The sequence below is a fragment of the Thalia democratica genome, chromosome 1 (genome assembly GCF_965202585.1).
Source record: "Thalia democratica chromosome 1, ktThaDemo2.hap1.1, whole genome shotgun sequence".
Lineage (NCBI taxonomy): Eukaryota > Metazoa > Chordata > Thaliacea > Salpida > Salpidae > Thalia > Thalia democratica.
In genome coordinates, this window is record NC_139165.1 from 45,203,886 (window position 1) to 45,222,103 (window position 18,218).

At 25.6% G+C, this 18,218-nt stretch overlaps 1 protein-coding gene across 1 annotated transcript; it reads right to left on the reverse strand.

The window, feature by feature from the left end:
• Positions 1–2,158: 2,158 nt before the first annotated feature.
• LOC145844026 (uncharacterized) lies at positions 2,159–16,364 on the reverse strand. Its single transcript, XM_082951352.1, has 10 exons — positions 16,300–16,364; positions 14,199–14,744; positions 10,236–10,406; positions 7,886–8,032; positions 6,727–6,812; positions 6,229–6,330; positions 5,833–6,011; positions 5,437–5,581; positions 3,783–3,948; positions 2,159–2,624 (listed from the first exon to the last, which is right to left on the reverse strand). Exons 1-10 carry the CDS (start codon positions 16,355–16,357, stop codon positions 2,527–2,529), a joined length of 1,698 nt encoding a protein of 565 aa, XP_082807478.1. The 5' UTR covers positions 16,358–16,364; the 3' UTR covers positions 2,159–2,526.
• Positions 16,365–18,218: the final 1,854 nt, after the last annotated feature.

The following is an 18,218-nucleotide window of genomic DNA, read 5'->3' on the forward strand; positions in this document are numbered from 1 at the left end:
CTCAGGGAAGGCAAAGCGAGTAAGTATCCGGCTTGCAACTTTTTAATTGATAAAAATTTGTACTTAACAAAAAAAAAATAAACTAAAAAGAGTATTGATTAAATATAGAACATAATGGGTAAAAAAAGGTTTAAACACAGATTGATACTTTAAACTAGAAAGTTAGTCTTTATAAGTATACCTTTAAACCATAACAGTAGTTAGTCTACAAAAGTTTGCCTTGAGTTTTAAACTTAACAATGTTGTTTGCATAGAACTTTATTTTTACTTATCAGCCGTGTATAGTTTTTGAAAACTTCGGGGTAAGTAAAATGACCTACAGTTCTTTTTTAAATATTTTTGAAAAAAAAACATCAAAAATTAAAACAAGTTTAACCTTAGTAAAATATTTTGCAACAAATTGATTCATTTAAAATTCTTATCAACTAAATAACTTTGCCAAAAACAACAATTTCAAAGATTTTAAACATTTTATATAGATTTTTAAATTTTTGGAAAGAAGATAACAAAGTGATGAACTCTAAATATACAAACAACCTATTTTTTTTAAATTTAAACAATTGTTCTTTTTATACGCAAATAATTATCAAACTAACCAATATCCATTACAATAAACATTTCTACGGAATCCCTAAATACAAAAATAAAAATTGTTTTTATGTGTGTTATAAGCTATACTTGAAAAACAGAGAATAAACTAAGTTTTTTTTTTCGACTGGTTATTTTAATACAAAGTTAAAGACATTGTTTACAACAAACAGAGATTTGGAAATGTTAGCTCAGAAGGTTTACAGTCAATACAAAAAAATGTTTTTACTTCTTTATGTTAGCTAAACTTTATTCATAGGTAGCTAAGACAAATGGGCAGTTATTTGAACTTATACATTCTGTTGTTTGAGTCTATTTAGTATTCTTAAACATGTATTATATGTTATGTATCATAAAAATGCCATCGATTGTACATTTTGTTTAATTGCATTATCTGTTTTTTTTCGACATGTTTAAATTGGAAAATGTTATTTGGCCTTTTATGTTTGGCATACAGAAGTAAAAACGTTTCAGCAGTTTTATTCAAACTAAGGGTGGCAGTTTCACGAAACAGTTTACCGAATTTTGTTTCACCTGCAAAGCAATTAGTGGCGTTGTGTTTTTGTTTACTTCAACACGTGCTTGTGAGCTCCTTGACTAACCTTTTTGATACTGATCTTCCGCTCTTTTAATTTTCATCCATGTTAATATTTTGTAGATTTTGGTTCTTGATAGCATGTTGAGGATAGCAAAAGTATATATTTAGTTTGAATCGCTAATGATTGCTGCAGCAACAAGCTGCATGAAAAAAATTGTTGTAGCATTTTTAACTGTTTATCTAAATTAAAGTATATATATTTAAGTAAGCGCAAAAATCCCTTTGGCTTGGTCACATATTGAGTTTTGAAATAAATTACGCAGCAAAGTCTAACAATTTATACGAAAAGTAACAACATATTTGTGACCGTTTGTACATGTTTAGAATTTACTCTATTATGGTTTAAACTGTTTTGTTTATTTAAAGACAAAAAAAAGCGCTCAAAAAGTTTGGTTCAATGACCTGAATTACAAAAAAATTCGGTTATAGAGTCACACACCACAGGTACAGTTTAATGTCATGTCCAGGACTAAAAGTTTATAACTACACAGTTTTAATTAAACTTTTGGTGTTTTTACATCAAGCTACATACTAATTTGGCACATCTTAAAAGCTGTTTAAAACTTAAAAAATAATTTAAGCAAAAAAAAATTAATAATAAGGTTTAGATATATTTAGGACTTTTATTAGTTTCAATTAGGTTATAAAACTTGATTAAGATTATGTAAGTTTTTCTATAGATTTCTAATTTTTAACTACATAAAACTACAGAATGTAAATATCAAATAATTTCCCTGAATTTAAAACCTTAAATCATTTTGGCCGATAAAAATGCTCTCCTTCAGCTAAAAGAGTTGATAAGACTATAAAAATATGTTCTTAAATTTCAAAACTTAGATGTAAAACCAAATTTTTTTTTTAGAAAAAGTCAGTGTAATGTTTTTACAGTGTTTAAAATGTGGACAGATTTGTTAATCTTAGTAACACACTGTGAGTATATAAAAAATAAATTTTATTCAAAGCACAGTCATTTTGATGCGAGAAAGTGAACCACAATTAAAACGAATAAGAATAAAATTAATAACCGAAATCTCATTTTAAAAAGAATGTAGAAAGTTACCTTATTCAGTAACATAAGTGATAACAGTATGGCTTTTAGCTAGATAATTGTTACGCATAGAGCCTAATATAAATTAAAGTTATAAAATTTTAGCACAAAATGAAAAAAAGGGCATTTTAATGCAGCATATAGTAGAGATTAAAAATTTGTTTTTTGTTTTAAAACTTTAGTGTTTTACATAAAAAATTATAAATATGAATTTTACTAGATACTGGTTTTGTACAGAATTTGATATATTTAGGCATGCTGAATAATTAGGTAGAAAATAGTATTGAAAATGTTACCACACGCCCTGCCAGGCTGGTTTGATTTGTCTGAACTTCATTTCATCTTCGCTGATTATTTCATTGTAATTTAACTGGTTCCTCTGCAAAGACCCTGTTGGTATTAGTTAATGGTTTATACACAGTCACTTATATGTAAGATAGAATAGTATAAGAACTAACTTTTGTACATTCTTATATTTCAAAAATCTATGTTAAAATATCTATTTTTTATAACGTATTAAGAAAAAAATGAAAATCAATATAATTTTTAACATAATGAAACAACTTAAGTAGCTTTGTTGGTATAGATTGAAAGTTTTTTTAAGTATTCATTTTTATTTGATACTTATCTATTAAGTCAAAAATCTACACATTTATAACTTTTCCTTAAAAAAAATATCAGTATTAAAAAAAAGTACTTTATTCTAAAGGAAAACGAAGGAACTTAATAATTCCGAGAAAAATGTCCTATAAAATTATTTTACTAATCATTACTTAATGATGTTAAATTATTTTAAAGATGTTTTGAATAGTGGTTTTACCAAAAAAAAAGTTTGTGAACAAATTACTGTAAAAAACTTAAAAGATTTTATTACAATGTATCTAATTAGTTGTTTTTACGTATATGTTTACGGTTTCAAGCGACCTGATGAGTCCTAATTAGGACGAAACCGGTCGTAGGTTGTCTTGGATGCTGTTGTTGTTGATTTTGCGGTAAAGTTCATTAATTATTGTTTACAAAATTAAGATTTTATCATTTTTTAGAAATAAAAAAAGTCATAATATCTCATTGAAAACTTTTGTTCAAAATATATGAATCAAATAGCTTATGGATTAATATTAAATTTTCAAAAAAGTTATAAGAAATGCTTTGTACAATAGACTTTTTAAGTATGTGATACATAAATAAATATAAGAACAAATAAAGATGAAAAAACTAAAGTTCTAAACTATTAAAAAGAACTTATATAAATATCATGTACTTTCTTTTATTAATATAAGGAATAAAAATAAATACTTTAATGTAAAATGTGATTGTATCATACTTGTATTTACTAAACAATATAGTTTTATTTGAGGTAAATTTTTTCCAACTAAAAAAGTAAGACTAATTTAACTCATGCTTGAGTAAAGTATAAAATTGTCTTGAAATTTATAGAAATGTAACATTGTACATTAATCAAAAAAGTAACTGTTGAAAAAAAAAAGTTAGACTTTCACTTCTGAATGCAGAATAAGAAACTTCACACAAGTGTAACCAAGTACTCACTCGCAGAAGAAGCCCTGCTGCTTCTCTTCTTGCCTGCCGACGCGGCCCTGTCTTGCAGGTAGGTCGATGACGTCATGTAGCTCTGCTGCTGGTGATATCCCCTCATCTGGTTGGATCTCACCAGCGATGACGTGGCTTTCGCCGACTGGAGCCGCCGAAGAATTTGCTGAAAGTTTTTTGAAGTGACTGATGCTATAGTCTTAGTAAGTAAATTAGGTTTAGTAGTATATTTATTGTATTTAATAAATACTTTACTTTGTTTGTATACAAACTTATTGATAGAGATTGAACTTCAAAAATAAAAAGAAAAAGGAATAAGAATCATACTTTTGTTTTGACAATGACTAAAATGTATTATAGCCGTTTAAGCTCGTGTTACACATAATTACAAAGCAACTAATTTTATTTGATTAAGCAAATCAAAGATTTTATAAAAAAATAGAACTGTGCTAAAATTTCAGAGCTCCTAAAGAATTTAAGATTTAAAAACATGGTTTTAAAAGTACAAACATGTATACTTTCAGCATATAAACTACTTTAGTAATAGAGAATATTTTGCTTGAATTAAAAAAAATAAAATTTAACAATATTTATCTTTCCATGATATTGTGAATATCTTTTGAAAATATATTAAACAAACTCTTAAAAAGGTCCTACGTATTTCCATACAGAAATGGAATGACAGTTTTGTTAAAAGTGGGTTAAAATACAATCTAGGAATTGATAAAAGGAATATAAATAAAAAATAGCAAATATAAAAGCATCATTTACTGCGTTTGTTTAGCTTCTTTCAACTTTTTTATACTATGAAAGTATGTTATATTTCTAACGATATTTTCTTATTTAGTAGAAAAAGTCAAATAGAATTTCAAATGGAAATGTTAGGTATTAATTAATCAAGGTTGCGAAAGGTTTTTGAAAATTTTTTACCAGGTTTTCAAAAGTACAATTTTTTGGGTCTATCTTAAGTATCAAAATAAGTTTAAGGTAAAAAATTGTCTAAATAGTATCAAAACATTAAAAAGATACTGTAAAGTTATTTTAAATGTATCTTTAAATAATTTTTTTTATGATGTCAATAAATATATCTATATGATAGATACTTTACTACTTAACATAGTAAAATTGTTAAAAGTTCCAGATTTTTTAGTGATTATGTTCAAAATTCTAGGTCTTTTTCAAAGTTTATTAAAACTCAGGTTTTTTCAGTTTTTTTTGACCTAAATTGTCAAATTCCAGATTTTTCCGGGATTTCAGGCTTTTCATGCAACCGTGAATAATACTTTTCAAAGTCAAAAAGTTGAGAAATTGTACAATCCTAGATTATTCCATTATATTTTTTGCCTAAATTATTAAATTCATGACTTTCCAGGACTACACTATATTTGGCCTGTCTGTTTAATATATTTAACTTAAACAGACTAACTTAAATCGTTAAATAGTTATTAAACTAGTATTTTCAAAAATTTTTGTTTGTTAACACTATGTTTAAAAATAATTTAACGTTTTTTTCATTATTCATATCATCACAATTTAAGAAATACGTTGAACTAATAAAAGTAAATGCAAATAAAAAAATATATTTAACAGAAAGGTGTAATAAATCACGTTAGTTAAAAAATTACAACACCAAATTTTATACTTTGAAACTCACCATATTTTCTCGTTCGATTTGCTTCTGTCTGTTTGTTCTGTTTATGGCGCTGTGGTACAGCTTGGGTTGAACTTTTTTGCTCGACAATCTTCTCCCGCCGGAGGTCGTTGTCGAGAAGCTTAAATTGGACGTCCGCGAACTGAAGCTGGTTTTAAAATGACCAAGTTTTATCAGCAGATTAATTGATAATGCAAGTTAAAATGGTACTTTACTTTACATAAAACTCACTACTAAGAATAATCAAAACGCAAATTAAATTATTTACAGAAAATAGTTTAAAGAATAATGATCGCCTAGTAGTTGTATAACACACTACGTTAAAACCTGTTTAGACTTAAACATTAATGTCTACTGTGAATTTTTTTGTTTGAAAATAACCCAAAAGCTTCAACGAACTTCGATCTGGCAGACGTGGAGGACGCGGGTCTGCTCGCTGCCGAGCCGGGAGGTCTGCCGGTCCGCGGTCTGCTGGTGCCGGGTCGACCACTAGTGGGCCTGCTACCAACAGAGCTCTTGTTCCTCGGCTTGGTTATTTCCCGGTACAATCTGCTGTTTTCCTTTTCTATCTCTCGCATCTGCAAGCAAAATTTCAAAGTGAGTAGAAAATTTAGAGTGGAAGTTTTAGTTTTGAATAGTTTTATGTATAAAGCTTCGAATTTTAAACAAATACAAATTAGTTTCTGCTTTTAATACATATTAGTATTCAAATGTTTTTTTTACAAAATGGTAATGGAATGTTTATATACATATTTAAATGTAAGTATATATGTTTAGCAGTTTTTGTATAAAAACCTTGTTGTTGTCAAATGTCATGTTCTTTTTACTTCTTGGTCTGCTTAAATTGCTAATTCTGCTGTTTTGAGCTTTCAGTTTTCCGACTTGATTGTACGTTTCCTGTTTTTTTTTAATAAAACGTAACAGTACTTCTCTAAATAGAGTTCTAACTATTATAATTACTTTGCTTTAACTGAACTTCTAGTATGATTTTATCTATAAAATTTTGAATGATTAAGTTTTTTGTTTGTTCTATAAATAAAATCATTAAAAAAAAAGTTCAATTTAAACTTTAAGTAAGTAATTAAATCATTCTAAATGAAATACTATTGTCACAAACAAAATATTTTTGAAATGGAAGACCACAAAAAATACTATTTAATTGTTATAAATATTATAGATAAACCTTTACTGATTTAGACTTTTTAATGGATGTAAAACTATTTTTGTGTAACACTACAGTATTAACAGACCCTTAAGTCTAATTTTATTTACAGTAATAAAAAAAACAAATACCATGACATCTACACCGCGCTCTTCAAATTCCAATATGGTTTCGAACAAATTTTCCAAATCCATTTTGTCCTTGTCTACTTCTTCATCTTAAATATATTTGTAATATTTATGGATAAATAACAACAATTAAACTACTCACTGGTAATAAGCACCTTGTTCATAAATAAATTTGTGATAAGTTTCAGTTAAACAAAACCTTGATAAATTGGATTTAAATGTGTCCTTTATAGAATTTTCTGTTTAATTTTACCTCTAACTATGTGTTGGATTGACATTTCTACAACATTAGGAAAACAATTTTAAGTAATTAACTGATAAATGTACGATCTTTTAGTAGTGTAAAGATTATGTCAGTTTAGTTTAAGTATTAAATGAAATTCTAAATATAAAAAATTAATGATTGTTACACTTTTATGTGAAATAATCAAAACTTTATAAAGTTATGTATAAAAGAAACTAACCTAAAAAAAATTGTACTTGAATTTATAGCTTGAAAGTATTAATAACAAGATACGGCTGGTTTTTAAACAGATTCAGTATACATAGCTTTAAATAATTTTAATTATTTCACATAACAGTGTATCTTTATATTATAACTTTGACTTAATTCCCTTTCAAATAAAATATCAAGTTCGAAACAAAAACTATATCTTATAAGAAAAATAGTTTTCAAAGCAAGTAAACTATTTCGAATAAACAGAACCATTTTTTAAACATTCATAGTTGAAAATAAAATAACGATAAAAACATGTTTTACATTTTTGAAAAACTCAATTTAATATACAAATAACATAAAACTTAGTAAAAAAATTACTAATTTTTGACTGAAGTTTAAGTAACAAAGAATTGTAATGGTCTTGTGTTTTTACCTGAATACTTTTAGGATAATACTGTTCTTTATTAAATAGAATATTGATGTAAAACACCTAAACCATAAAAAGTAACAAACAAAACCAAAAACAACTTTTAAAAGAAACGTAAAAAAAAGGTTTTATGCTATTATAAAAAACTATTCTTTTAGTGTTATAGATATTAAAGAATGTTTTACAAAATATTGAGAACGACCAACAATTTTTTTTTCTAAACAGTGAAGGTGAATAAAATGCTCATTAACTACTTAAATCTAAGCTCACAAATGTTTATGTTAAAACGTAATAACCTTTACTTGGCTTATGCGATGCAGACACAGGGCGGTTGATGGGACTTATTATTTCTAATCCTTGCTCATCATGAACTTTTATTGTTGGGGAAGACGGTGGGGTGCTATTATGGGGTTTTTCATCCTGGAAATATCTACTGAGCGAACCTGGAAATTAAATTAATGAGTAAAAATAAAGCTGATTAAAAATACATTGAATTCTAGCTGTACATTTTATTATGTATTATTTAAAAAAAAGTATGATAAAATACTTTTTCATAATTTATCAAATCAATAAAAAACCCAAACAGACTTGAAAGGTCAAAACATTTATAAGTTTTTACAACTTCGAGTCATTAAAAATTATGTGAAAGCAGTTGCAAAAATTTAGACAAATTATTCAATAAAAAAACTCTATGAACAATTTATAAAATATAATATTTTCAAACATCTTTAAATTATATTTAAGGCCATAGGGGGAGGGGGGTAAAAAAAGTTTCCGATACAAACGTATGGACCGCAAGTTTTTTGGGGTCAATTTTCTCGGAAATTTTAAAATTCACAATAAATCTATCTCCTCCTTTATTTCTCAAGCAATCTTCTTCAAATTTTCAGGAAATGCTTCTTATATTAAAAGGAAAAAACTTTACTTATGAATTTTAATAATATAAAATAATAAAAAATTTATCACAAAAAAAAAATTACAATTTTTTTTTTAATTCTAAAGTAAAGTTTTTTTTGTTATTGTATAAAGATTAGACTGTGAAAGTTTGAAGAAGATTGCTTGAAAAATGTAAGAGGAGATAGATTTTAAATAAAATAGTCTTTTTTCGCTGTTTTAGTTTTCCCTTCCCATAGGGAACCTATTACGCGGCCCGACTTTGACTGGTCATATTTCAAAAACTAGTTAGAGTTTTTTAAAACAGTAAAAAGCAACTTGAAGTTTATTAAAAACTCTATAAAATAAGATCAACTTGTAAAAACATGGCTAACCCCCCTATGTCCTTAATCAACTTAAAAAATTAACATAATTAAAAACCTTTTATGTATAAATAAAAACTCATTATAAACAGCTAAAACTCTAGTTAAAACTTTAATTATAAAAAAGCTGTTTGTTTGCTCTAACATCACAATATGGTTATACTTAAGTCATAATAATTATAACAACGTTTTCGGACAAGTTTCAACGTGCCTTTTCTCTCTTTGCAAAACAGCATAAATAATTAAACGGTCGAGCAGTTATAATTTATAACTCATTGTTAACACAGCTCTGAAATGTTCAACTTTTATTTGTTCAATGTCCTTGTTATGAGATAGACAAAACGTGAGTAGTTTTCTGAGAACTATATTTTTTTCCTTAAATTTCCTTGTAAATATTTATACAAAACTTTTAGGTGATAACTCATTAGGACATATTATCATAATGTTGCGGCTAGTACTGTATATACATAAACATTACCTTAAGGTAATTTGTTTACCTTACTTGACATTAAGAGTTAAATTTATAACATTTTAACTTTAAACTTTTTTTTTCAAAAGTCTTAAAACTAGATACATAAATTATTGCAAAAAAACATATAAGTACTTAAAAAGTTACATAAGTATAAAATATATCTAATTTAAAAATATTAGTATAAAAACTAAAACTTATATATACAAAATGTAATTAAACTCTTTTAATCAAATTTTGTTACAGATACATGTTTTTCAATTTAAATTTTATGCATTTCTTTCATAAAGTGTCAAAATTTTTAAAGTAAAACAAATACTTTGTTTAAATTTAAATAAGAATTTAAATTATAAGAATTTGTTGAAAATTTAAAAAGTTTTTATTTAGTGTTTTACAAAGTAAGATTTAAAAATTTAAAAAATTTTATAAGGAATACAAAACTTTTAAGTTTTTTATTATTCAAAAGTTTTCAAATTAATAGATTAAACAAAACCTTAACCTGATTTATTTACTTTAAATAACAATAAGAGTTACATTAACATTTTATTGAAGTATTATTTTTCAAAGTAATTTTATATTAAACAGATATTCTAATGTAAAAAAATTAAAATGTTACAAAGCTATTCAAAACAAAACATTTATAGTTAAAAAATTAACTTATACAAAAAACTTAATACTTATGTACATTTTAAAACATTAAATATATAAAACACGAAAGAATTTTTCCAATTTCGATTTTTGAGAAATTCATACAATAACTAAATTTAATACTAAATTAAATAGAGGTAACATAAGTTTAAAAAAATCTTAATTTGATATCTAAAATATTTAGGAAAACTAAAATTATTGATAAACTAGACATCATGATTTATGTACATCAACTGATTTAAGTTAACTAAAATAATGAAAATAAAAAACAACCAGGAACATGTTCGATCACTGATCCCTTCTTTTTATTCTTCATTAGAGGGGCGTCCCCACCTCCGATGATGTCATGGTCAGTTGAGGATTTGGTGAATGTGACGTTGGTGACGTGGCGGGGACCCTCCTCTTCCTCGTCACTCGACACAGTACTCGCAACGGACTCGCCATCTGGTGTTAACAAAAATTAAATTTTATTACGGGATATGAGGGGTAGTTTGAGTTGAAATTTTAACAGCTAAAATCATACAAAATGAAAAAAGTTGTGTAGAAAAAAAGTAAAGGTTGTTTCAAAAGTTGGCAGATAACACTTAATGAAAATTGTAAAGACACTAAGGTCTTAAGGAGTCTGATTATTTTTTTTACATTTACTAAAATGTTAATTAAAAAAAAAACCTTAGGTTCAAAGTACATATATTTCAAAACGTATAAGAGATACACCTTACTATTGCGGACTTTCTAGAAACTTTTAAAGTTCATTGAAAATATATCTTTTCCTAGGTTTTTAAAGAAGAGAGTTAACATTTTTAGGAAATAGTGCAAAAAACAATGTTAAATATAATTATTACCCTATAGTTATATAAAAATAATATGACTAAAAACACTGACTGTTTAATACGCAAATATTTTATTTGACTAACAATACTTGCTGCCCATAAAATATGAGCACCTCTAGGTAGTCAAAAAAAAATCTGTAAATAAAAGCATTCAAAACAAATTTGTGCAATATGTATGTTTTAAGTATGTTTATCTGTTTTTAAAATAAAATGTAATGACATGTCTAAAATCAGTTGTCTTAAGTAGAATATAATTTCAAACCTTGGTTACATAAATTGAATTAAAAAATATCAATCCAATGTTAAATACTAACGTATTAAAATACATATCAGTATTAATATAAGTTTTTAAAGTTAAGTTTGAAATATTATAAAAACCAGAATTCTACAATTTAATGAAAGATTGGGCAACGTGTGAAAATGACCGGCCCGCCAATATTTACAAAATTTAAGTGGAACCCACTGAAATCTGGCCAGCTAAACCAAATTTTGAAACTAACACTAGATATTTAGGGATTTGAAATGAAGTACAAAAAAATAAGGTCTTAGGTACAATTACTTACGGGAGATTTTTAACAAACACTAAATATAGTTGAAAATTTTTTTACGTAGAATTAGTATTTTGTTGGAAAATTGAATGAAACTTATATCAGGGTTGCTAAATATTTTTGAGAACTTCCTTTCAGATTTTTTGGATTTCTTTCAGGTTTTCAAAAGTACACTTTTTTGGGTATATTTTTAGTTTTAAGTTAAGTTTAAGGTTAAAAACTGTGCAAAGTAGTATAACAAAATTGAAAAGATACTTTAAAGTTATTTTAAATGTGTTTTTTAATAATTTTTTTTAAGAAGATATAAACTTTTTTTTTTTGTAGATTATTTGTGTCAAATATATTTTACTACCTAACATATAAAAATTGTTTAAAACTCCAGGTTTTTCTAGGGTTTTTCGGGATTTTTGTTCAAAATTCAAGGTTTTTTCCAGGATTTCAGGGTTTTTGGTAACGCTGTCAAATACTCAGGCCAGCGAAAGACTAAACTTTTCCACATCTGGCTCTTTTTCCACACAATATCTAGTCAACACAAAAAAAAAAGAATTTCAAATTTCTTTAATAAATGCAAAGATTTTCAAGCAGTTATATTTGATATACTGCTTACAACAATCAGAAATCAAAATTAACTTCACAATTTAATGATATACTAAAAAAAAAACATATTCTTAAACTTGCTTTCAAATTGAGAAACTTTTAAATTAATTGAAATGACAAAAAACAGACCTTTTTCAATATAAAGTATAAATAAGGCTATATTAGAAAAAAATAGCAACTTAGTAATGAACTAAAATAAAAGACATTTTTTTCAAACTCAAAACATTTCAATCTTTTGAACTGAAAAAACTTTGCTATTAAAAAAAAAAAATTATATAGTCTGAAGCGTAGGAACCCTTGTTTGTATATTTTAAATTGTCGCGGTTTTCACAGTTATAGTTAACATTGGGCTTTGAATGTACTTACTAGAACTTTTATAAACATTTTAGCCATAAATTTGATTTTGAAGTAAGTCACGAAGTTTTTAAGAGACACAAGATATCTAGAAAAAAATCCAATTAATATACGTTATTTAAGAGGTTTATAATAAGTGTTTTAGATTGTTCAAAAAAACTACAAAGAAATTTTTCAGTTTGCTTAATACAATAATGGTATACTAATATCTAATATAATAATAATTATAAAACTAAGTAGAATCTGTCAGTTATTCTTGTTTCCTAATTTGGTTGAAATGTTTTTAATATCTAGTTTTGTCATAACAATACTTTTCAGTTTATACAAAAGGTAAGAGATAAAATGTTTAAATGAAATAAATAATTATATAGAAAATTATTAGTAGATATTATGGTAACAATTGAGAAAAAAATTCCTTTTATAAATACAAAAAAAAAACGAAAACTTTTATAAATACAGTTCAAGATAAGGGCATACTAAAAATAAACAACTTTAAAGTCTACACAAATATCATCAACTATCAAGTTTTATCAAAATAAATCAAAATTAAGAGGATTATATTATTAAATAAAAAAGCACATTTAAAACTAAACAGTCTTTTTACCTTAAGCTTAACTTTATACTAAAAATAGACCCAAAATAGTGTCTAGAAAATTCTATTCTAGAAAAATAGGTTATTATAACTGAACTGTATTTTATACTTGAATAAAGTAAAGGTATCATTTAAAAAAATAATAATGGCAGTAAAACATAGTTAACTTAAAAGTTCTAAAAGTACTCAGTAAGACAAAAAACAATCATCTTAATAATAAAAACCTTCCAACTTTTACTTGTATTGACCAACTTACTTACTTAGTTATGACATAGGGGATATAAAAAATAAATTAAAAGTTTTTACAACAACTCTCTTAGTTTTACTTGGACTCAAAAAACTTTGATAGTCTGGAAAAGATAACTATTTATGACCCTACTGCATTTCCTTTTAGGATTACTTTTATTTCTGTTTTTAGGTGTTCTGACATAGACACAGAGTTGGTTTTTGGCAAATTTTATCCAGGTTTTAAAAAGCGGTATTTTGGGTCTATTTTTAGTATAAAATTAAGTTTAAGGTAAAAAGCTGCGTTAGATAGTATAATAACATTGAAAAGATACTGTAAAGCTACAATAAATATGTTTGAAAAAAAAATTTTGATGATGACAAAATTTTTTGATCTTTATGATAGATTTTTTGTGTCAAATCAAAATCTTACTACCTAACATGTAAAAAGTGTTTAAAATTCAAGGTTTTTTAGTGATTATTGTTCAGAATTCAAGGTTTTTCCAGGTATATTTCAAAATTTTTGAATTCCAGGTTTTTAACCTAAATTGTCAAATTCTGGGTTTTTCCAGGTTTGGTGGAAACCCTGTTGACACAACTCTTTAGGGTATCCTCAAAGAAAAAAATCCAGAGAGTCAGCAACTATTGCAAGTCATATTTGCTGCTAATCAGTTAGTCAGAAAAACAAATTGTGTAGCTATTTCACAAACAACCTTGGTATTCATTAAAACTTTAACTGGCTATAACAGTAAAAATTATTTTTAGTGGGTTTACAAAAACAAAAATAACAATCAAGACTTTATTTTTTCAGTATTTTCAATTAAATGATAATATCTAAAAAAACATATCTCCTAACACTTGCTTTGCAATGAAGAACAAATAAAAATAGACTTCTACAACACCTTAAATACTTTTATAAACCAGATTTCTTTAAAGATTAAAAAAAATGTTTCTTAATGTACTCCAATGTGGCTAAAAATTCTAACAAAAAAAAAGTTTTGCGTAGTTGTATTATATAACTTTTGTAGGACAACAAATTTAATTTTAAAGGCTTAAGTCAAAAGTACAAAAAATACCAGTAATTACTGACCTGAAACTTTGTCAGACTCATCATCAGATGAAGATAGTGAAAATCTGAAGACATTTTTGTTGTTTGATGACTTGTGTGAGGCCACACTAGAGTGAGGAGAAACAGACGTTAAGTCAGAAGTTGAAGAAGATTTCATTGAAAGTCTATCAACATCAATATTGCTACTTTCTAACTTGATTGTTGGTACTCCAATTTTTTGAATTTTGTTGGTAGTATTTTTAGTACTTTGTTGAGGAGATAATTTTACTGACCTTTCAGAAGCATGGCTGACACTCAGTTGTTGAGAGTTTGTCGAACTACGACGAGAACTTTGTGAGCTAGTGGAAGTTTTGCTGCTAAGTCTATTTCTTTTTACACTACTTAAAGATACTTGTTTATGTGAACTTGTTGAATTTTTAGAGCTCCTTTTAGAGATCACTGATCTTGAAGAGCTTAAATCTGAGTTGGAGTCACTTAAACTTTTATCAGATTTTTGACTTCCATGTAAGTCCATCTTTGTTACTTCTTGTGTTTTTAGTTGACCTTTATGAACACTTAGTTGAGGTTCTGTTAAAAAATAAAGTTTAAAAAATTTATAAACAGAATATAAAACTTGGTATGTAAATTTATTCCTAGTTTTAAATAAGTCAACCTTGCAGTTACTCTTAAAAAGTTTGAAATAGTATTTAGAATAACTGAAATATAAAACATAAAAAAAAAGAAGTATAAAAGTATATATAATGTAAGCTTTTAAAAATATTTACTTGAAAATAATTTGTTATTAGAAGGTATGTAATCACAAGTATCAATTTTTGTTACTTTCTGTAAATACATATTTATACCTTTATTTAATATGATAGATTGGTCATAAATGACGCTATAGTAACATAAATTTTGTTGGCAGTTAAGTTAAGTGAATACTTGATAATTTGTATTACCTATGTCAATGATAATGTAGATAACTGCTTATTTTTTTATTTAAATACTTAAAGAGTAAAACAATGTTTAAAATAAAATTGTACTAAAACTAAAGGACTTTATGACCAAAATCAGATAACAAAGAGAAGCAATTACTTAAAACAATATATTGTAAAATATATGTTTTAAGAAATAATTTACAGGGTGAAACAATAGAACTTGGACATTTTTTTAGCTGATGTGCTTGAACATAGAGTAAATGGTGTAAAAAAGACAAGAGATTTCTCAACTAGCATGGACATCTAGATCATTGGACTTTACGGCAATTTAAATCTGTGCATCTTATGCCCAAAACATTTTTTTTTTTGCTTTTCATTTTAACCTTAACAATATTTATATCTATTGTAGTTTTAATATTTTTAATGAAATTTACCTATAAACATTTTTGCTGTTCACCACAAACCTAAGATTATCTAGTGTAAGTTTCAGAATAATTTTTTTTGCCCCTCATCAGTTAACTGCACCCCAAAAAGATTTTGTGCACACCGTAAAGACAATTGTTCTAAATGATATATATATATATTAAAACTAATACAGAATATAATATTTTTATGTGTGTATTTTCATATTATTTAATCAAGATTCTTCTTTAATCTTTACAATTTTTGATATAATAAATTTCTATACACTTATTCTATAGTCTAACTCTGTGTACTTTGTCATTCCCTTTTGAATAAAGAATGTTTTTGTGCTTTAAAGTATGTATTTAGGGGGATGTAGAGTTATGTAAATGTTTGTATAGTATTTCATTTTTGAGTTTAATTTTGACAGAACGTTAAGTATTTAAAACTAGATAAGTTACATAAAAGGTTATTCTTCAAAGATCTATTTATTAAGTTAAAAAATTCTATTATTGTGGTGTGCATAGACGATCATGTTTTTAAGTATGCTAATTTACTTGATGGAAGAATATCTAAACTGTAACAGCCTGTAATAAAATTAGCACATCTTTTGTGTTTCAGATAATAAGAAAAAAAATTCTTAGTGCTACATTGATAGCTTATAAAAATATTTTTATAATAAGTATTGTACTTTTGTAGTTGAAAAATTAAAATTTAGAAAAAGAAGTGAATTATGATTACTTGAAGATAAAACAATGCAGAAAATTTATTGCACAATTAATTAAACATTAATTTAAACTTACTGGAGGATATTTGGCCTGCTAACTCATCATCAAAAAAGGCATACTCCTCATCATTCATTATAAATAAGACTGATAAAATATTATTGTTATGAAATTTAAATTTGACTTTATAGAATACAAAACATGTATGTACTTGAAATTTTAAGTTTATATAAAGCTTTAAGTACGTAAGAATATAACTAAATACCTTCTAAACACGTAAAATAACATAATTAAATGTATTAATTAAAAATTAAAAAAATTGTATTGAAAAATTGTAAAATAAAATTTAAAATGTTGTATTTTTATTCACTTACAATAACAATAAATTTTATAAATTAAAATAGAGAATTATCAATTAAAAAATTAAGTGACAAAACTGAAAAAGGCCATCCCTTTGTAAATGATTTTTTATACATTTCAGGAATTACAAAATATATACTTCAATAAGGTAGCTGTCAAATTTGCACGAGCGTACAAAATTGCACAAGCGCACAAAGTTGCACAAAAATACTTTTGCACAAAGACAGTTTTGCATGGCGGGATAAAACTGCAAAAAGACACTTATGCAATAGCTGACAATTTTGCACTGATTCATTTATTTTTTTACTATTACTGTTACCACTCACCCTTACACTTGGTCTGTGGCTTTTTTTTAACTAATATCTTTTTATTTATTAATTCTTTGTTTTTATCATAATTTTTATTACCATTATTTTTTTTACTATCACTGTTACCCCTAATCCTTACCCTTGGTCAGTAATATACTTTTCTTTTTTTATTAATTTATCTTTTAGTTTTTTTTTTCTTTTATATATATATATATTTTCTGTTTTTATTTACTCCCGTGCAAAAATTGACCATTGGTGAAAAATTGTTTTCATGCAGTTTTGTTTCCTTGTGCAAATTTGTATTTGTGCAATTTTGTGCTCTCATGCAATCTAGTAACCTTGCGTAACTTTGTCTTTGTGCAATTTTGACCTGTTCCCACTTCAATGGTGTTTTACATCAAAACATTAAGTGGGCTACAGGCTGGTCATTACATATACAAACTGTACATTAGTTGTAAAACTTAAAATTAAATTTGATCATACTTTTTAATAAAGCTAACATAAACTTCTTATAGGAAGTATTTATAGTGCAATTTGAAATAAACTTAGTAATCTGAATATATTTATATTTAAAACCATGTAAGTTTAATATAATAAAAGTTAAACTTGAAAAAATTAGAGTAAACAAAAAGGCAGTTTAATTTTTTTGGTCTAATGTTATAATAGCTTAATGGATTGACTTGAAATCAAAAAAGGAGTCTTAGGAAGATCTTAAATAAAACATTTTGTAATTTTTGTAAATAACATAACTATATGTTCAGTAAACTTGTCAAAATAATATTTTCATCAAAAAATGTTTTTGTTGTCAACAGATCAATTTAAAAATAAGAATGATTTTGTAAACGCATGTATAAACTTTTATACCTTAATTATATGTGCAGTAATTTTTCCAAAAAATTCTCTTTTTCAACTAAAACTTTTCTTTGAAAAGATGTCAAAAAACAAAGACACTGTAGGTAATACAGTTTATTTTATTTTATTGTAGTCTAACATACAACATACATACACTGTAACATATGCAATAATTTAAGAAATTCTATTTTAAGAATTGACAAACAAAATTTCTCAGGCTAGACCAAGCTTGTCAAGCAGAAAGCTTTGTGCCACAATATTGTTTTAAATAAATTGTTTAAAAGAAAAAAAAACAAAAATGCTTTTAATTTAATTGTTTGATTTAATTGGTTTTAATTTATAATTTTAGCCAAAAGTTTTTTTTAATCATTCTATAAATTTACAAAAATACTTTAGCCTGCAAAATAACTTTATTAACAAACTTCTTTTACAAAAAGCTACTAAGCCCTAGTAAACTGTCATACATAAAAGCTAACA